This window comes from Danio rerio, chromosome 7, assembly GCF_049306965.1.
Source record: "Danio rerio strain Tuebingen ecotype United States chromosome 7, GRCz12tu, whole genome shotgun sequence".
NCBI lineage: Eukaryota > Metazoa > Chordata > Actinopteri > Cypriniformes > Danionidae > Danio > Danio rerio.
In genome coordinates this window covers 38089557-38111900 of record NC_133182.1, presented here as the reverse complement: position 1 = coordinate 38111900, position 22344 = coordinate 38089557, and the positions used below count along the sequence as shown (strand labels likewise).

Sequence of the window (22344 nt, the reverse complement as noted above, 5' to 3'; positions counted from 1 at the left end):
CTGAGAAATGATGATAGACCAGCGCCTGGAGATTACTTTATGAACACTGTTATGTTGCTCAGTTTCCCCTCTGACCCAGTCCATCATAATGTGAGAACAGCAAAACGCTTTTATGTTGCACTTTATGGCCCACAGCAGAGCAACAGTGGATTATCAGATGTTTATTAGTTGTATTCGATCCCTCATAAACCTGTCTATGTAGAAATGTTGTAGTATATATGTTAGGTTATCTTATGTTTTACTTATCTTAATATACCTCATAAACAGTCATGATCCATTAGCTTTGCATATCTAATTGTAGCAAAAAGAAATTATTAAATATTGCTCAAGGATTTTCAAGCTTTCTATTTTAAATCTACATTTATAAATGGGCTGGGTGAGTCAACATGAGGACAAGCATTGAAAAAAATGTGAGAAATATAACGTTGAATTTAATAAAAACATTAAACATTTTGAAATGAGTAAACACAAAATAAGTAAAATATTTATCAAATCTAATCAATATAAAGTTATAGAAAATATGATTGATACAAGTTGTCAAAAGTGACCTTGTAATTAAAACAAGAATATTAAATGATTATGAAATATGTTTTTACTGTTACATTTTTCATCATTTACATCACATTTAAAAGGATTGAGAATCATCTTTTGCCTTTTTACCATCAAGTAGATATCCGCAATAAGAATTATTATAAATTATCATGTAGGCATGGGCTGATATAAGATTCTAACAGTATGATAACCTTGTCTGGGGAAAACAAAAAATTGTTTCTCCATCGAACACATTTTATTTAATAAACATTTAAAATATTTTGGAACAGTAGTTTTTGATGTGGAGGGTCCTTTTCAGTTTAAGATACTATTGCCCTAAAAAAACTAAATAAAACGGCTGATGTCAAGTACATCTAATTTCCAGCCCTCATCCCTGGTTAGGCTTTACATTAAAATTAAAAAAATAATAATAAACTAGAAAAAACTTAATACAGCGAACATAAAATGTAAGTCAATCTGCATACTAAAGAGGAATGTAAACCCGACCAACCTGAAAGAATACTTAATGCTCACATTGCTGTAAAGATTTCAACCATACTTGGCTTTACAGAAAAAAAAACTGGGAGTTTTGATTGTAGTTTTAAATCAACAGGCATGGCATTTCATAGATGTGAACCTTTCACTGAAAATGATGACTCCCCCATAGTGGTTCTGCATCTGCGGATTCTACAATTCCCACTTACTGACCCCCTAGTCTTTAATCACTGTTGAATTTATGTATCAACTCACTGCCTACTTTAGGGGCAAGACCATGCATACACTTAAACATAGTTTTAAAAAATGAAAACTTTAATTATAAAAAACATCAAAACTTAAGTGATATTTTTAAAGATTTTGACAGTGATGCCACTATTGGTTTCTGATCCATTACCTTTAAAGTTAATTTGTATAGTGACATTACAGGCTTAACAACTGATTGAGTAGCTTGAGCCCAGATTATTGCACAATAAGACATACGTGATCATATCATAGCATGCACATACATTTGCGCTGCTTTAAGATATATATATATGGTCTTGTCATGCGAAAGCAGTTTAAATTCCGATCAAAACGTTTATCGTCCTATGCCTGTATCATAGACATCTATTTATATTGCACTGTCGCTTTAAATGGCACAAAGAAACACAAGTCGGATGGACCTGTCCCATTGTAATAATACTGCTGTTTATATTCTATTTGCGGACTCCTGTTCCCGTAATCTAATTTCTGTCAGTGCATTACAAAATAATCCAATTAGGAGATAACAGTGGGACCCCATGCACTAGATATACGGCTCATTGGATTAGTGCCACCTTTTACAGGGTACATCTGAAACATGACACAGACAAGAGCTTCATATTACCACAATGTATCAACCCCGCTGTTGTTGTTACGTAACACAGAAGCTGTAACGTGCGCTCTTGCGTAACTCACAGTCCGCGCGCCCCCGTTTCACGCTCGCTCGCGCCTGGCAGAGCATGCGCAGTCGCGTCGGGGTCTATCCGCCATTGAGACACACGATCTCAGATAGAAACGGGTCAGAGGCAGTGACACAGACGACACTCACGTTTCTTCAGTCCTCGTGCTCTTAAGTTTGACGGTGACCGTTTTTAAAAGCAGAACGTCTTTTTACAGTCCGTTTACAGTGGTGTTCTCCCGTCCCCGAGAGGCGTTGATGGACCCGCACAGGATATTTTAGTCGCTGTCTAGGGCGAGCGAGCGTGTTCCCGTTAGTGGGTTAACGTGAAGTGAACCGAGCCTGGCTCTGCTCCGGGGGCAAGTGTGCCTGCATCAGCTCAGCGTTTGATGGATCCGAGAATCGCCTGGTTTCAGCCAGAACAGCGCGGACCGGCCAACAACCTGTGGATGCACATCTGGGACACGACACAGACGCTGGGAAACCTCTACTTTAACAACAACTGCAACACAGCCAGCGCCAAACTGACGACCAACGGCGACGGTGCGTCGAGCAACGCGGCCGACAGCAGCAGCGGTAGACCCAAGGACCAACAGGGCATGTCTGGGTCCAAACCCGACAGCGAGGTCTCCGAACAACAGGACTTCATCCCTCTGGAAGCGTTTAACAACATTAACAGCAGCAGGCCGGGCAGGGTTGTCGGCGGAGGGGGGCAAGTGGGTGGCAGCGGGGTCGCAGGAGTGGGAAACGAGTTACCAAGCAAGAGGAAAAGAGACAACAAGGCGAGCACCTACGGCTTTAACCGGAGTCTGCTGCTGACGGACGGGGCGGAGGACGGCTACGCGGGCACCCCGTGGAAGAGCAGAAACTACTCGGATGGCATAGTGGGGTGAGTGCAGAAGCGAACTTTAAATTTGTGTGGGTGTTTGGATGATAAGCCCGTTGCAGGGCCTGTTTGTTTGCTCGGACTCAGCAGCTGGCCTACACACTTGACACTTGGCGGAGGGTTATTCGGTACGTGTTAAACATGTCTTGACCTGAGGAACAAGGCTATAACACATGGCGATGGATCTGCGACCATCCATTCACTAAAATAACTATCAGGTTCTCGCAGGTTTACCAGTGGTTTGACATACGAGACGTTTCTTCACCATATTTGGCATGTCTGGAGTATCTTTGCAATCCTTCCATTTAAATGACCTGCGCTGGCTTGTCAGCTGCTCTCCCGAGTCTCTCTGCTGGCCCCTAACATCTCAAACTCTCTCAAACTTGGTCAGCTTAGTGTTATTCAGCATGCTCATCAGAAAAAGAAGATTTATATGGTCCACTCATCTCCTTGTTGTTTCAAAGCTGTATTATGTGGTACACTAAAATAGATATTCTGAAGAAGTTTGACCTCCACTGTATGGACCAAAAGCTAAACTAAACAGTGAGACATCTTATTTTATGTTCTGCAGAAGAGAGTCATACAGGTCTAGAATATCAATAAGGTCAGCAATTGATAAAACTTTGTCTTTAATTACCACTTTACAGTCGCCCATGATTAGACATATCATATTGTATTTGTATCACAAAAGACATTCTTGACATAAGCTAATGGCCTAAAACCAATTCAACATTTTTGTGTGTATTATTAGATTCTTGTTAGGGATGCTCCGGTTAGGATTTTTGGAGCAGATACCGAGTACGGATTCCTCGTCATTGTGATTGGCTGATACTGAGTACTGATTCTGATTTTCAAGCTTTATGTAACTTTAACATTGCATAAAGCAAAGTTTCCCTGATAGCAGAGATCTATCCTTTCCTAAAAGAAAAAAACAAAGGATGTTTCATAAATTCCCTTAACACATCTCGTAACTATTTATTGTGGACATGTCATGGTCAGAAGCAGCTTTACAGAAAATAATAGCTAAGACAGATGAAAAATTTATAAAGAAAATGACTAACAGTAGAATTTGGGAACATTTCAAATTATAAAAGAAGAATTCAATATCTCTCAATAGAGATAAAGTTTAGAGTGCATACTTGATGCATAAGAAGTTTGATCTTAAAGTTTGATCTTAAAATTAAATGGATCTTCCTCTGCTTGTAAATCTGTAAAAGAACACTTTCGATCTGTTTATGTGATCGGCCAGATTAGCGAGTACCGATCAAGTCATAAAACTTGATTATCGGCCGATATCAATCTGGCCAATCAATTGAAGCATCCCTAATTTTTGTATATACAATTTTAGAGTAAACTACTTTAATAAGTGTTTAAGCATTAGGTTTGTGATTAACCCCGCTGCAAATCTAACAATCTGAATATTTTTAAAATACATTTTCTAAGTTTAAAAAAAAAATGTTGACTGCATTTTCATGATCATTATCACAATATTTTGTATTATTCAAAAATTGGCACATCTAACCACGAGTCTACATAAATGTGTGGTTTCTGTCACAATGCCATAGTTATAGCTGTTACTAGTAGGTTATACTATTTTACAGTAGTAACAGTTAGTGTTATGGAAATTGCTATTACCAATGTAAAATACTAAATGAAATAATGTGATTTGTGGAAGAGTAGAACAAATCAAGGTTGCAACATCTATAATCTAGAAGATCAAAGATTACTTTACTGCATTTATGTATTGTTGCATATCTTAAAGGATATTTTTCTTTTGCATGACTTTATACTGTGAGACTAATCCCATTTAGAAACCTCCAAAACTGTATGAATTACTGTAATTCTTTTCATAGAGTCACGGTACTATAGTTATCGCCTCTATTAATCATTATCTGTCTCCCATTCACTCAGCCAGTCAGTAATCTACACCTTGCACTTTACGCTCGGGTTACTCAACAATTGTAAGTCATGATGACTTACATTTGTTTATTTCATTTTTATAAACTAGGGATTTTTTCTACTCCCATCATCACAATGATGACTGCAAGTGTTTTTGGTATGAATCAATCTAGACCACCGATAGAACCGATATGCTCACCGATATGCTCAATATTCTGCCTTTATTTTTGTTATACATTAAATGTCCACTCAACCAGCTTTCAAGCTGAAATAAACATATTATTAATAAGTCACATAAGAATGTAGTAGTTGAACTGAAGTATTATTAAGATGTATTGTAATTGAACAAATGATCATTGCCCACACAGAACCAATGATCTTTGTTTTAGTTCATAAGGCAAGCTAGTGTGATGGGATTAGTTTTGTATATTTTGATGGTTTTCAAAATTATAGACAAAACTGTGTAAAAACTAATTTAAACATATCCTGATTTGTGCTCCAAAGGTTAAATGGAAGAATGTGATAAAAACCAAATTATCTTTTTGACTCATTCTTCAAAGCCCAAGATGCCCAAACTCCATTTGCTAGCATGCACAAATATACACTACAGTAGTCAACATTTAAATTTGGATCACCTTTTATCAAAGTTGTCCAAAAACTGTTAAACAACACTTACTCTTGTCTAAAAATCTTTGAAACATTTGAGATGTTGACTACAGAAAAAAGGAGCCCAGAACCTTTTTTAATGTTCTCCAGAGGTTGTGCAAGCATGGTGAGCAACGGTTCTCTCCAAATTAGGGTATCTTTAAATCTTCTCAAACACAAGTTCTCATTAGCACACTTGTCTTTAGTGATTTAGTGTTGTAGTTCTATGTCCTTTGATTCTTTTCTGAATCAGGCATTGTGTGCACCGCGATGAAACTGTACACAAACCCTCTTATATGTGTAAAAATGTTCATAGTTTTAGAGCGGACAAGTTTGTTGAATGAAAATGAAATCAGCAATGTCAAACCACAATTTTCTTGAACAAAGGTGTAAAGACTATACTTCAACAAGGTCAATACATTTCCATAAGTACAACATCCAGCATGTCAATGAGGACAGTTGTCAAATCGAATTAAGTACTATTTTGCATAAAGCTTGTAGAAGTGGCGTATTTTGGATCGTGTAGTGGTGAGATGTTCGATTTAGGTGTAATGGGTGTGGTGGTGGCAGTAGTGGTTTGGTTGGTTTTGCAAATGCAGATTTCCCTTCTGTGTGATATGTGCAGCAGCATGTGGAGCCCAGAGCAAAGTACAGCCTGCAAGCCTTATCCTCATTTATAGTAATGTTAGCAGAGTGTTTGCATAAGAGCATTCCTTTGTGATTACTCTAATACACTAGTCTTCACCTTACAGACCTCCCCACCTGATCCCTCCTCACTGTTTTTCTGCTTCTTGAATGAATGAACTCCTGTCAGCTCAGTCTCGTAGATGTGTGGCAAATGTATGGATTAATGCGCAGATCGCCTCACACTACTGCTTTGTATTCAGGGAGCATGTCTGAGATGCCTTAAAGATTTTAATCTCGTTCTGTAGAGGGACCATTTGTTGTGTGTTTTAGTGAAGTGTGCTTCCTGCCTACTAAATATTTCCATTCTACACCATAGAGATATTATTTTCTTATGCTAGTTGACTAATTTCACACTAATCCTTCTCAGCAATCTGTTTAGAGGTGTTTTTGGAGTGTGAGTGTGTGTGTAAATGGAGAGGTTTTTCCGTGTTTATATTTTTCATGTGCTAAGCAAGTCCCTGTTCTACCCAAAACAAATGCTTCTCCCTCCCAGCATTAAACACGATCCCCATTCCTGTGATGTCACAGTGCTTCCAGCCAATCAGAGTAAGCGGAGCTCCTTTCATCTGCCTGACAGCCATGCTGCAGTGAGATGAGAGGGGAAATCCTCTCTCCACGCTCGGTTGAGCTGCTCCTGAATTTTTTATTGTGGGTCTTCTGGATCTTTTTTCAGAGTCGGATGAATTCAGTCTCTTGAACAGCACTTAATCGATGCAAGCAAGGATATTTACTTACACACAGACAACGCTGCTCATTTGGATTCAAACATTAATTAACAAATTTTTTTAATAATTTTTGGTTGTTTTGGGATTTTGTAGAATTGCAGCTTTAAGATAATATATTTATATGTTTGTAATAATTTATGGAAATTGTTGTTTACTCAAAACAAAAGGCCAATCTCCAGAATTATTAGCGACACCATACTGCTCAATCTCACATTTGTGTGTAAGTCTGAGCATTGAACATGATTCAGTGCGCCAATATACTCGAGGCAAATTTTGTTTTTGCTATATCCTTAGAAGTACGGTCTCACATGTTGCAGGTAGGCTGTGACTAAACACTTTCAAATATTAGGATGATGGAGAAATGTAATCGTTTGTTTTTTTTAATTATTTAAGACTTTTTTTAAAAGTCTTTGAATTGATTTGTTCCTCTTTTTTTTAACTGTATTTGTTCCTCCTTTTTTATTCTAAACAACACTATTAAATCCACTGGTTATTCAGAAAATACTGCATTGCATGATTTTATTAATCTGCTTTTGGACTGTCAGCTTTCTTTGCTATAACAATAAGTGGTGCAAAACTAAAATATTTTTAAAATGAAAGTTATTAAAGTACAATAACATACCTGATACTTTTAATTATTAATAAATCTTTGCTGGCTGTAAGAGGCTATATTGCAAATGAATGCAAATTTTTTTCGCATGACCTGTTTATTTGCATAAAAGTCAGTCTAGAGCAGGGCTGCCCAAACTCGGTCCTGGAGGGCCGGTGTCCTGCATATTTTAGTTCTAACCCCAAACACACCTGAACCAGCTAATCAAGCTCTTTCTAAGTATCCTGGAAAGCTCCAGGCAGGTGTGTTGAAGGAAGTTAGAGCTAAACTATGCAGGACACCGGCCCTGCATGACCGAGTTTGGACACCCTGGTCTAGAGCATAGATCTCGAGCTGGATTCCTGGAGAGGCCGCAGCCCTGCACAGTTTTACTCTAACCTTAAAAGAACGAACCTGATCCCACTAATCAAGGTGTTCAAGACTACTGGAACTATTAGGCAGGTATTAGTTAGAGCTAGTTGGAGCTAAATTGTGGAGAGAGCTGTGACCCTCCAGGAATTGAGTTTGAGACCATTGGTCTAGAGAATCCAGTTTGAGATCTATGCTCTAGACCAGAGGTGTCCAAACATGGGCTGCGTCCGAAACCGCCTACTACTCAGTAGGTACTGCATTTGAATTTAAACGTACTACTCGGCCGTTAAAAAAAGTACGTTCTATACAGTATGAATGTGAAAAGTATGAATAAAAATTCGGATGTACTACATCCGCTATTTTGACAGTCACGTGACGTACCTGCGTCATTTATATCGCTTTACTCCCATTCATGAATTCGCTCTCGGGGCATCATGGGATAGCGCAGTGTGAATGGGATGCGCACTCCGGAATCTCGCCAGAAGTAGTAAGTCATTCGGGTACTTCTCGCATACTGTTTTTCGAATTCTATAAATTCGGACATACTACTCGGCTCGCATACTAATTTTAGCGTACTGTATAGTATGAAAGTATGCGGTTTCGGATGCAGCCTTGGTCCTGGAGTGCCAGTGTCCTGCATTAATTAGTTCCAACTTCCTTCAATACACCTGCCTGGAGCTTTCCAGTATACTTAGAAAGAGCTTGATTAGGTGGTTCAGGTGTGTTTAATTGGGTTTGGAACTATAATATGCAGGACACCGGCCCTCCAGGACCGAGTTTGGGCAGCCCTGGTCTAAAGGCTTTCATAAACAACCTAGGAGGTCTGTAAGGGTCTATTTTTGTCTGCTTCATTAATGCCCTTTCAGGTTATTATTTAAAGAAATCTAGGTTCCATCTGGTTGCTGTTTTTCTCATTATAGTTTTCTGTTCAGCTTATACACCTTAATCACTGTCATAAGGTTAACCTGTCACCATAGTACATAAAAGAGGAATTTCAAGTTGGTTGAAGTGAACTCAATGTAAAAGAAAAGCAGTCTGTTGTACCAGCACACAGGGGCTTCCCCGAGAGCTTGAATTTACTGTGTTTTACTGATCCTGTCACTACCATTAGGACGTGAGAGTGAGCTCTGAGCCATGTACTGGAGGAATGACTGTCCCAAGCAGCCTCTCGCACATTAGCCCACTCAGCAAGAGCTCATCCTCATCACAAGGGCACTTTCCCAGGGTGCTCGGGGTGAACGAGTTGATGTCAGAATATGTTGCTCCTATTTATTCTTGTTTTTAGACCGGTTGCAGAAAGTTTGAACCAGCATTGACATTTGGGAAAAAGAAATGCTTGGCTATTGCTAAATCTATCTGTTTTTATCACATCAGATGAGTGGTTCCGATTTTGCATGAGCACTTGATAACACACTTAATTTAGGTCATCATCTCATTAGTACTGAAATGGGTGTGTCAGAAATGCAAAATGTGCATATTTTTGAGAACCAATACACCTCTTTATACCAGTTTACCCGAAAAATAAGTCTATAATTTATTTTTTTTATTATATCCTCACATTGTACAAAATCTGAATGATTTTTTTTTCTATTGAAATTAAATATTCAATATTCTGTTGAATATTTTGAGGGACAAAAATATGAGCAACAGTTATCAGATATTGAATTGAATTAATTGAAGCCACAAACTTGTTTGTTAATCTTTTCACTTCAAGAACACATGGCTACATGAAAACAAAACTCTTTTCTCTTTTTCAGATGCAATTAGCCCCCTCACAGACTGTTTCAGAAAATTACCCACAAAAGAGAATTTGTAAACAGGAGAAAGACCAGTAAATTAATTTTGTCAATTTTCTAGAATGTAAAGTTATAGCGCAGAATGAACATTGCTGGTAAAAGCATGTACAGATTCAAAACGAGCAGACGTGAGACGGATACTTCAGGCCAATCAGAACATTCTGATGCAGGTGATTTTTGAATTCTTTAAATTTTTTGGTCAGACATGTTTATTTGCTGCCATTGTTTTTGTTTCAAAGAGGGTTTATCCATATACCTACAGAATTACCCATGTACTTTGCATAAATCTCTGTTAGGTCAAATGTGTAAACGTTGTTGTTGTTATTAGCTGCAGGTAGTGCCTCTGCCTTTGGATGCTACATTGTAAAATAATTAAAGGCAACCAACATCAGGACATTTTTGAGTTGACTCAACTCACCTTTCTACCCAGTTACTGCACTTGATTCTATTTAAGTTGAGTGAAATCAAAAATGTCCTGAAATTTTTTGCTTTAATTTTAAGTTGAGTCAACTTTTTTACAGCTTAGAGACAACATTTTCCTTGTATAATCAAGTATTTTGGTACAAAAGCAGCTGCACAAATGCAAAATCCTGACTGAGCTCTTTATGTTTACGAATACAAGCACAGTTTAGAGGTTATTTCTGGTTGATGATATCAGAGTCTACCAATATTTTTTAATGAATGGTACTTTTCTGAACTGTGGAACATTCTTGACTGCGTAAACAGCATTAAAGTCGATCTGTAAATTTTATGTATATTTTCTGGTATAAGTGTGAAAGGGGCTAAGTCGGGTAGTTGGGATATGAAATATGAAAAACAAGAAGGACTCAAAGTGTTTGAGTTATTGATCACATTCGTAAAAATTTTCCCCAAAACCTAGTGCCACAAAAGATAAAAAAATAAATCATACAGCTTCAAAACAACAGTGTGAATAAATTTTTGTGGCTAAAGATATACCAATTTAACCTTAACACGCTACGTTTGTAGGTGATTGGATCAATATGAGAGGAGCTGAGCTGTTAGCACATATCCAATGACCAATTGTGCTTAGCATGTGTGATGGGGTTAAGTTTGAATGTAGTTTGTCATGGTCTGCTAAACACTGAAGCTGCAAAGCAACACAATGACTTCACTTGCTCAACTGACAGCAGGTCATGCTGTGCCTAGCAACATGAAATGGGCACTTGTTTATGCTTTGTCCCATTGAATGTACTAGGAAGGGTTTGGTCAAATCTGAGTCAGAGTTGGGTGGGTGCTCTCTGAAATTGTATAATATCTTGACGTGAATCTTGCGGATTACATGTGTTGAATACAACTAGATGAGAGCTCAGCATTGACCTTCAGTCAAAATAAGAAAATGTTTTGGAACTTGTACCATCAGAGAACCCATCTGTACACTTCACACAGAAGTCATGGCTGTTTGTTTGGCTCTAAAGTCAAAATTGGTCAAGTTGACATGACCTCAAAATAGAAATGTGAAAGGTAACTGATTTTGATAGGCGTTTATGCAGTATAATACTAATGTACAACATTGATCTGACGAGCTATAAGAGAGCTATAAGAACAATCTGGTTAGGAGAAGATTGCAAATCTTATAAATGCTAATGTTTGCTCCTGTTTCTAGCTGCTGTTGATAAGATGCACCAGATTGACAGAGAACACGTTTTCTCTTTTGAAAGTTTCCTTTTTGTCATAGACTTAGTTTAATAATTCACAATTTCTGTATTATATTGAGTTTTAAGATTTTGATGATGTAACTGCCTATAAATGCAAAAAAAAAAAAAAACTTGTTGCTTAAAAATATCCCCATGGCTTAAAATAAGTTTTAATAACTAACTGAGATTAGTTTGCAAGTGCGCCATGTATTTACCAAACTAAGAGTTCAAAATGTCTCTGTGGTTTAAAACGCTGCAGTTGTTTGTTTTCACTGTGTACACAGTCTATGTTGGGGTGTTTTTATTACGTTTCATTATTGTTGTGTTAAAAAGAAGGGAATTCTTAAATTCAAACATCCATGTCTGTATAGGCTATCCGGTCACAAAACAAAATAAATCATTAATATCATATTTACTTTGTCGCAAAACAAAGAAAATCATTATATTCAGTGTTTACATGGCTGTTCTGCACTTCTATTATGCGACTAAAATCAGCAAACTCCATAGGGATTCCATTTCTGTTTAGTTTGATTATGACTTTAGATGGATAAAATTAATTAAAAATTGCTGTTTACTTGGTAAAACATTAATCAGAGTATTGTCTTAATCGTATTCAAATCAGATTATGTAAACATGTTGAATGTAGATAATTTTCATTTTCTTTAAATGTAGAAATTGGCAGAACAGCATTTATTTGAAAATGTTTGTAGCTATATAAAAAAATCTGCCAATTCAGTGTGATCTTTTTATTGTGTTCTTTCTAGGGGTGTGAAAATTAATTGTTTCCTCCTTGCACTCCGATGCAGACGTGGACAATTTGGTATCAGTTCAGTAATAGGCATAATCGTTTATTATGTACTGACGTCATTTATCTCATATGTGCTATATTGCTGTAGTTTACTTTGGTGAGGGAGGTGAGCGTGAGCATTTACAATGCTCCAAGTACTTAAAAACATAGAATTTGTGCACAATTTCACTGCGTGTGTATTTGCTGGACAGTCTTTCACTGACACTTGCAGCAGAAGCCCCTGTTTTACTGTTATGGAGAAAGTAAACGCCATTTCTCTCTCACACTGTGGCCCAGCTTACCTGCTGGTGTGAGTTAGTTTCCTTTCCTCTTAGCTGTTACAGCAATACTTGTGGATCCAGACACAAGCGTGTGTCTGCAGAGCGAGATTTCTCCACTATGTCTATTATGGATCAGCTGTGATTGGCCCTGCTGTTTATCAGTGTCACTCGTTGATGAACAGCGACAGAGCGTTAGAGCCCATCGCAGCCCTTACTGTTGAGCGTGTGACCAATCATAGGGGAGTAAGAAAGGATTCGTTAGACAAGGCTCAGAAATTGAGCAGGATATTTATGTGTTTATTTGCTTTAAATGCTCAGGTTGTTCTGTGAATGTACATGAGTTTTTAAAGGTACAGTTAATATATTAGACTACTTGTATTAAAAGACAAAATTGTATTACAAATAATATATACATATATTTATACATTTTAATACAAGAATTGTTGTGCTGTGAAGTAAAATATAAAAATGTGTATGGAAAGCATCGTCAATGCACCAAGGTATCGAATTGAACTGAATTGATGGCATGATAATCGCAACCGGACCGTGAGATCTGTGTAGGTTTACACATCTAGTCTTTTCAGTTACTTTTACTAAACAGTAGTGTAACTGACAGCCTGTGCATAAAACGCCTATTTAGTTAAATCTGCTTCATGAAAGGCATTTATCATCATGAGCAATAGCATTGCATCTGATTGTGTCTGACATATATATATGTGTTTTGTCACAAGTGCTCCCTCAGATTAACAAAGGAATTCCTTAGACATGAATCCCAGGCCCTGAGAGAGCTGTTGTGGGTGACACCCAGAAAGGAAAGAGTGATTAAAGCAGTCATGATTTCAGCCAGCAAGTGACCAAAATAACATATAAACTCATCACCAACATCCCACTGCACTGACACATCTTATTATTGTAGCACTGAGACTCACTCAAATACACATTTGCAGTATAAAGTACCATATTGGTACAACTTCCTGTTCTGGTGAAATGTGTGTGAATTAAGTCACAATGAAACCAAAAGCAGTGGCAGATCTTTTGTTCTTTGAGACCTACATCAGAGTGTAGCAGATTAATAGGAAAGAGTGTAGGATAGGGCCTTGATTTAGTGCGTTAATTGTTGATTTGATTTTGATATTTGGGTTTTTGAGTGGAAAAGGCCTGCCTAGGTCACCCAAGTGACTTCAGGCAATTTTAGAATGTATAGTTGTTTAAATAGTGTATGGAAGAAAACATACATCGATGATTGATTCAACTTGACCATTAGTCATTTTATGCCAAATTTAGAGTTTATTTTCAATCAGTCTGTGGAACATTTAAAATGAGCCACAAAAGACCAGAGATATTACATTGGGGTATTTTGAAAAACTTCCTCTCATAAGTAAATGTATGTGATCTCAGAATTTCAGCTTGGCATGTGTTTGTAGTGTCAGTCAACCTGATGCAGCGGCAGTGAAAAGCCTCATGGCGAACGGTTTCCTAGTGACAGAGCCTGCTCTCTGATTGGCTGATGCTGTGAGTAAACTGCACGCTGCTTGTGTTTGATTGGAGGACAAACAGGCTGCTCTGGAGAAATGAAACTGATCTGTACAGTCAGTTCTGTGAAACGAAACTCAGAGGCCCTCTGTGTGTGTCCCATAGCCAGGCTGGACAACCCTGAAGTCAAATGTGTTCTTTAAACTGTGAAACACTGTCTATTGTTAATTATTTAAATGAATAAATGTTGGATTAAGTGCTTTTTTAGTGTTTTTTTTTTTCTAAATTGTTTTGATTAAGTATTGCTTTGTCAGCTTCTGCTCAGTCTGTTACTGTGCTCTATAATATTGTAGCTGAACCAGAGAGCAGGAGGACATTCAGAGGCTTTGTTTACATTCTTGGTCTCTTTCGGTTCTGCTGTTAGGCTAAACTTATCATCTTTTTTTTCACGAAAAGTGAAGCACACTCATCTAGGCTTGATTAAACAACACAAGCTTTACTTGTGCACACCCATATGCAAACATATGTGCCTGAAATGCACATTAATGCAAAACACATGCCTAACCATGTTTTTTATAAGGACTCTTATGGGCATAATGAATATTATGCTGCAAAGCAAACAAATGTATACACCCTATACCTAACTGTAATCCTAATCCTTAATTTTAGAAATGTGTGCATAATAGGATTGGTATTTATTAGTTAGTGTGATTTCATAAATTGTGGTGTTATGGGGTACAACACAATAATGGCTTGCAGAATAACCACAGGTCAGTCACAGTAAAAACACATGTGAAATATGTGAATAGAAATTATCGTGTGAACAAAATGTAGTTCCAAAACAACATATTTCACATCATTTTATTACATGACTGCACAAGTGAAACTCATGTGGGGTTTTTTTTCCCCGCCTCCAATCAAAGTATTGTGGGGATAATATATTTGTATTATTATTAGTAGTATTATTATTAGTATTATTTTTATTTTATTGTGTAATGTTGTGTGCTTTATTTATGCGGTCCAAAGCAAAATCTTTTACTGGCCCTGCCATTACTTTTCAAGGGCCAAAATACCAACAGAGAAAATCCTTATTGATGAGTCCCCCCAAAATGTGTACCCGAACATTAGCAAAATCTGACTTAGGACTTGTTTAAACAACTATATTTTCTAAAATTGAGCAAAATTGCAACAGTTTAATATGCACAAGAGCTTATGGAGTTGAATGAATTCCCTCATATGTAAAACTGTGAGGTAAATTGTTTAGGGATGCTTATTTCGGTTAATTTTGCTAACCGACAACCGCGGCTCGTTACTTGGATATAAACGGTTAACTGGTTGGAATAATATTAAATTATTATAATTTTTTAAAAAACAATTGACGTGTCTATTTAGTGTCTAACACATTAAATATTGCATTTTAAAATACTGATTTATTTTAACATGCTAGCATATTAATAACAGAATATAACAACAGAGCATCTTCACACACCTGCAGTGTTTCCAACAGCATAGAAAACCAGAATACACCAAGAAAATGAATAAAATGAATCGTCCTGCCCTAAATTCTTGTTTAATTAAATGATTAATTGAGATTACAAAACGAAAGCACTGACTGATCCTTTTTTAAAAACCAGCATAGGCTGTTTTTTTTTTTTTCCATCATATGTTTTTTTTCCTCAAATTGCTCACGCCACGGAAAATATGCATGTATTTAATGCCCCACTGTTATTATTATATCATAAAAGCTTTTTACATTTTTAATAGAAATCATTATTGTAAAAATTATGTCTTGATTTAACGTTTCCACTCTCGCGGTTCAAGTGTGCGCGATACGTAATGAAAAGACTAGGACAGCGCACGCACATGTTGACTTTTTGTATACCGTTTTGTTCTTTAAATATGTATTAATGTGCATACATGCTTTATAAGCTGTAAAATGAAAGCTAAAGCCTATTTGTTGTGTTTATAATGCAGATCCAGGAGGCTATTAGCATCAGCGCTGGTTTGGCATCAACAGCAATATTCTTCTTCCATTTTACTTCTTTGGCAAATGTAGACACGTGTGGTTACATAATATCGTTCCGCGAGTTAACAATATGTGTTGCAGTTGCACATTAAGGGGCTGATCACAGCAAACGTGATTTTTCATTCCAAAAATGCCTTTTGTGTTGACAAGGAAAAAAGAAGCGCGCCGATTTTCACTGCTTGTGAACAAAACCTCTTGCACACCCCTCAAATACACTGGTCAAGCGCGGATCTTCTGGTGCACTTTTAAATAAATGCTGCTGAAATGTGATTTAGTGCGTTTATGCTGTGTGTATGTCTCCAACATTTATTAGATTTGCTAGGAATATTTCTGAATGTCTCCAATACAGCTGTAGAGCGGCATTAATGCTCCCTGAAGAAAAGTGAAACGGCTAAAAACTCCAGCAAGATAAAGTTACTGTGTGCAGAACCACAGACCTTTATCTATAAATAAATTAAAATTATGGAAAATGTGTTCATCATAACTGAAAGCTACATCATGTTTGCTGGCTTCACGCACTATGCACCTGTCAGTCAGTCAGCACGTAACCCTAAAGGGTTTAACAAATATCGCACTTTACTACTACGGTTACAGAAAAGTTTGCGCTTTTGTAATTCACTTATCCTTTAATCTGTTTTGGTGCAGTTATAACCCGCTATTAAAAACAACAACAATAACAAAATGTTTTGAATGGGAAGCTGTAATGTAGCTGCGGAGGTATGCATTTTGATGTGGCGCCCTGCCATGGAAGAATAAATGTAGTGGAATCCATGCTCTTTAAAAGTTCACTGTAGTTTTCTTGACAACACAAACACTGCAGCTCTGGGATGAGCCAAGTGCAAAACCCTTGCGGCTTTTAGTAAACCATTCAAAAGATGCTCCTCTTAGCGCAAAAAGCGCATTCGATTGGCCCCTTATGCAGCCAAACTCTAAAAATATATAAAAGAATATTTTTTTATTCGTTAACTGATACCATTAATCGGTTACAAACGCACCCTTTCGGTTAACGATTAATCGATTATTTCAAGCATCCCTAACACAAATGTATGAAGTTGTTTTGAAAATTGTAAAAATCCAGAACATTTATCTTCTCAACATTGTGAGGACAAAATGTTTTCTTAAAGATAAAAGACATTTGGTGTAGCAATTTTCATTCAGATTTAGCTGGGATCAGTAACTAAAATATTGAGTAAAGTGTTACATTTTTGGAGCATAAAAAGTTCAATGCTATTGTCTTGTAGGCTAATACATTATTAAAATTCAAAATTGTGCTTATCTGAAGAAAAAAAAAAGAATTCTGAAGGTTGGGTTTAGTGGATATAAATTAATATTAGGTGCATGTAAAAAAACAAAAAAATAGCCGAAGCATAGCAAGTTCCCACAAAGATAGCTGTACCGACCAACCTTTGGTGTCTGCTTTTTTTTGTTTGCATGTCCCACCTCGTGTCCCAGAGCACTAAACTTGTGTGGTGGTGAGTGTGCATCTGCAGTGGGTGTGTTGGTGTTGCAGTTATGACCTGCTCTTATGAATGCTGTCAGACTGCCTCTGCGGAGCGTCCTGCCCAGGGCACAACTTTCTCATGCAGTTGTGTTTCACCAGTACATTTAGACAAAAATGTGTTTAGACACTGATCAGACCCCAAGAGACATGTGTGTTTGTGTGTGTCTTTGTTGATGTCTATGCTCACAGCTTTGCAGGATTTGCTTGTTTGGGCAGCGTGGGTGACCGTACTAAGATCTTTCTTGAGATAGAAAATAGGAATTTCTGAATTCACGTTTGATTCGACATGTATATTGTTCAATCTTTTTGAATAATGCTTAGCATTTTAATTAGTCACATTCACAAGTAATGAGATGCCTAGAATTCCTAGAGTGCAAGTTGTTCTTTAGGGTGTGATTTGAACTGTCCAGAATGATGGATGACGTAAGGAATCCTTTTGCTTCTCACATAACTAATAAATGAACCTTTATTAAGATTAAATGATGTCAGAAATTGCTTTGGTCAAACAAAAATGATGCTTCTGGGATTTGGGGATGTATCCTCACCTGTACATTGCTTTGGAAAAAAGCGACTGCTAAATGAATAAATGTATGTAAACCGTTATTTGGATTTGTGCAAATGAATAAAATGCAGCCCACCAACATTGACTTACTGTCAGGGTGACATTGTGAAAGAACAATGTTTTAATGTTAGAAATCTCTAGCAGTTAGCAAATATAGAAAAACCAAAGCAGAACATTCATTTAGTGTAGGTGTAATTGCAGCGTCCACTCTAGTTCAGTTTCAATTCTGATTCTGTTTAAAACCTCTGGAAGAAAGACATACGCTCTTCTTAAGAGATGCATGTCAGACAGCAAGTCAGGTACTCTGTAAACTGGGTAAATGTACTGTGTAGATTGTGTGTCAGCTAAAGTGGGGCACACATTTGTAAAATAATTGGGCAGATTTTGGGCCCTGTTTTCTATTTCCAATGTTGAATCTTTTCAATCAGAAATCTAGTTGTGTGTTTGAAAACCCAATTAAAAAGCTAGTTGACTTAAGACTAAAGCACAGCCACAAATGAACAAGTGCATGGCAATAAGCGAGTTTCAAATGCAAGTGAATAGTGAGTCGCCTATTGAACATTTCTGTTTCTACCATTTACGTTTCCAAGAGCGTTTTAAGCCTGCATGTTCCTTTCTTTAAGACAAAACTATGACTTCAACGTGTACCAGTTTAGGCAATGTTGGATTGCTGTTTTGTAGTAGAAATATTTTATTTTGTTTATTTTTTTGTTTGCATCTTTAAGCTTGGGGTTTTCAAACATGGAGTCTGGGGACCCAATGAGGCAACAATAGAGTTTTGGGGGTCCATGGAAAAGTTTGGAGAAAAGGCATACAAATGTATTAAATTAATCATTGAATTTTTTTTACATAAGATGAAAACAATCAAATATTTAAAAAACTCGCTTTAGTACAAAATCAAGCAAGAGAAATAAGAACCAATAGTGATTCAATAATTATAACAAAACATGAATAAGATGAACTATCATTCTTACTCCCAGAAATTATATTTGCTAATTAAATTAATATTAAAATAACCACATAAATATTTGACCAGAATTAGTATAAAAACACTACAATGTTTAAATTAATTGAATTCTATTTTTGAGGATGGATTTCGCAGCTTAAACAAAGAAAAACTTTTGTTTAACAAATACTAACTGTCCTGATGACCTAAATGGGCCAGGTTCAGAAGCCAGGTGTGAAAATGTCTCCTATATGTTCCTATTGCTCTCATTTACGTGTATGCATTTGCTTTCAACTTTGTCATTGCTAGTGCCAAGTTTGAGCTACAGGAGAGTTGTTGGATATTACTTGAGTCATGCCTGAGCAAACTCAGCACGACTTGTACAGAATGATAAAACCACTTGCAGCAGCTATATGTGTGTGTGAGTGAGGATTGAGGTGTATTTGTTAGACATCTTCAGGTTTGGCGCTGTTCATGCGATTGACAGCAGGCAAGCACTAGAATAGATTTATTAAGAGATAGCAGGTAGAGGTGTTAGCAGGTGTCTTGGTGGCATGCAAGTTCAGTATGTTGAGTAGACGGCTTTTAGTGATTTACTACTGCTGCTTTAAGCAGCTTGCATATATATTATTTTTGCTGAGGTCTCTCATGCAGCATTACATATAATGTAGCACACAGGCTGAAATGAGCTTGAAATGCTGGGTCATATTGGGTTAATTGAATGGTGTGCTGCTTTCTAGGTTCAGATGATGAGAAATGTTAATGAGGCAGCACCAAGCTACACTCTTCCAGTCTCAAAAGCCTCACAAGCTTTCTCTTTTGTTACCTGTGACTAGGGTGTGAATTTGTTTATTTATTTGTCTGGTATCCTGAATTAGAACTAATCCCAAATCCACCCCTTAACCCTACCGCTTATCTCTACTCCTTGGTTCATGCATTCACAAGAAGGGGTAGGCGTGTCGCAATTCTGTAGTGCTTGGGGTGTAGGGGTAAGAGGAAGGGCAAAATAGCCCCTTAAACAAAGATTTTTTGGGTGGTCAAAATTTTTCCCTGAATACATTAGCTGCAAAAGCAGGCAATGAGACCCACAAAATATGTAAAAAAAATAAATAAATAAAATGTTCTACATATCTATTAATTATTTAGTACATACATAAAGAGGGAATGTGTTATAGTCATGATCTTCAAAATGTTGTTTAGAATTTCTTTTTATTGTCACTTGCTAATCACCACAACCTATTACACAATAGTTTAAATTCTAAAAACCGATGTTTCAATTACTTGACAGAATAGCACAGCATGTCGGAAAATTCTGGTGGCACATCTGGTACAATGTTAATGTTGTTTGTTGTGGTTACATGCATGAATATGAGCGCTCTGTAAATACAGTTCATTTTTATGTTTCTTGCAACATGATTCAGCAGCTGTTACAGCGACGCCTGAGGAGACCCGGAGGCTTGTATGCTTTTGAGCTGAAAATGAACAGCATTTGTCTAAATACTATGCAAAACAACTTAACAAGCTGGGCCGATCGCACCAAATGCACTTTTCAGTTATAAAAACGTAAGACGCACCACACTGCCTTTTGATGACATTAATAAAGAGCAGTGGTGCGCTCAGGTTCTGTATGAATGAATTGAAAATGCTCACTGTGTGCTGGCAACGTGTGCACTTGTGTAGACATGAGGTGTGTAGTGAAGTGGTGTCCTTAGGGGAATACTTCTGTCCCTACACCTTCACACTCATTTTCAAGGTTCTAGGGGAAGGCGAAGTGGTAGCAGTATAGAATTAGGATTGGGCCATAGTATTCTGACTTGTGGTAAATAGTATTTTTAATTGCCTACCTGTAAGCAAAAAAAAAAGTTTTATGTCATTTTGATTTGTTTATTGATTATATATATTGAAGAATTCATTGATTCATTGACCAAGCATGCACTAAATGAATAACTTGTAATAGAAATTGTAACATTCATATGTAAAGTACTTTATGTTTCAGGAATGGCTATTTTGATTGTGCACACTTTCGCATGTGCCATGTTATCGGGCTATTTATTGTTATGGAATAATGCTCTCAGTCAAGAAAACAGGCTTATCATAAACAACTTCAAATATGTGGTATTGTGCCGCCAAAACACCCAAGTATTTGTGTTAAACATTAAAGAGTTTTATTGCTAATCATCCAATCTCTCTTTGGGGAAGCAGATTATGTAACAATTATTAATTTCTCTCTCACTCTCTCCAGGCTGCATGAAGAGATAAAGGACTTTTATGAGTACATATCTCCTCGTCCAGAGGAGGAGCAAATGAGGCATGAGGTGGTGGCCAGGATCCAGAGAGTCATCAAGGACTTGTGGCCCAATGCTGAGGTTGGTTTTACTCCTCCATGCTTAGTTTCTGTTGATGATTATGTGATCTTTATTCCTGCTTAATTCTTTCAATCAAGTGGTACCTGTAATCAACGAATAAATACAAACACTTGCATGTTTTCAGGTTTTACAGTTGACCTTTTAAAGGTCACAGATCAAATTTGTTCTTGCAGTAGTTCACCTTTACATTAATGTCATGGACATGCAGAGGAAAGAGCAGAGGTCTAATTATAGAGTCTTGGGGGACACCATTATTAAGTTGTAACTGGAACCTATCTAAAATACAAGACATCCTTTCCTCAGTTTATGTCTATATCTAAAATGATATGTTTAACAATTTAACTGTAAATTTGCATTATATGCAATGTTTATAATAGGCATTGCTCAGAACAGTCACATTTGACTGTTGTCCAATCACCTTATGTCTTTAAGCTGTATGAATATTAGAGACGCTTACATTTACCAGTCACAATTCAGTCAAATTCAAGATAATAGGGGAAAGAAATTCCTCTGTAGTTTAACTAAACTATTGTCAAGGGTGAACATACATAAAAATGTGTTGTGCTTATGAATGCAGTAAGTAGCCAATCAGAGATTTAGATATTACAGTTAAAAATGACTTTTGACTACTCATGCTTTGACTAAATTTTACACACATTCAAATGTTGCCATCAAAAACAAAGGATTCGTTTTGCAAAATTAGTGATTACTTTTTGCAGAACATGCACTAAACTATGATCAGAGATCAACATGCTTTCTCTGGGTCTTGTTTTGTTTTTGTTGTTAGTCGCATATCGGACGATGTTTAATTACACTATGGGTTGCATTTATGTGTAGTTTGATATTGATGTCATAAGTAAAGTAGCCTAGTATTGATAGTTTTGTTTAAGCCTATGTAAATGTAATTTTTTTAAGAAGTCTAATATATGTTGAGCTTATTTATTCTTAAAAGATTAGTTCACATAAAAATACAAAGTTCTATTATTAGATACATTCTCAAGTTGTGACATCTCCTGAGACATTTGTTCACCATCAGAACACAAATTGAGCTATTTTAGGTTGAATCTGAGAGGCTCTTACCTCCTCCATATACAGAAATGGTCCCTAGACAACAGTCAAAACATTCCATGTGGCTTCAGTAATCCTACAAAGCTCCAAAACTGTAAAAACAACTCTACACTATTCACAAGATCACACTAT

At 36.9% G+C, this 22344-nt stretch overlaps 1 protein-coding gene across 2 annotated transcripts in view; it reads left to right on the top strand.

The window, feature by feature from the left end:
* The first annotated feature begins 1893 nt into the window (after positions 1–1893).
* The window catches only part of tent4b (terminal nucleotidyltransferase 4B), a 34700-nt gene continuing 14249 nt past the window's right edge, over positions 1894–22344 (top strand). The window contains exons 1-2 of one of the 2 annotated variants that reach the window (NM_001326696.1): positions 1894–2837; positions 21021–21144. In NM_001326696.1, coding sequence (NP_001313625.1) covers positions 2338–2837; positions 21021–21144 — 624 coding nt within the window. In that variant the 5' untranslated portion in view covers positions 1894–2337. The remainder of the gene's footprint in view (positions 2838–21020; positions 21145–22344) is intronic. The other variant, XM_073906951.1, reaches the window with a different exon arrangement.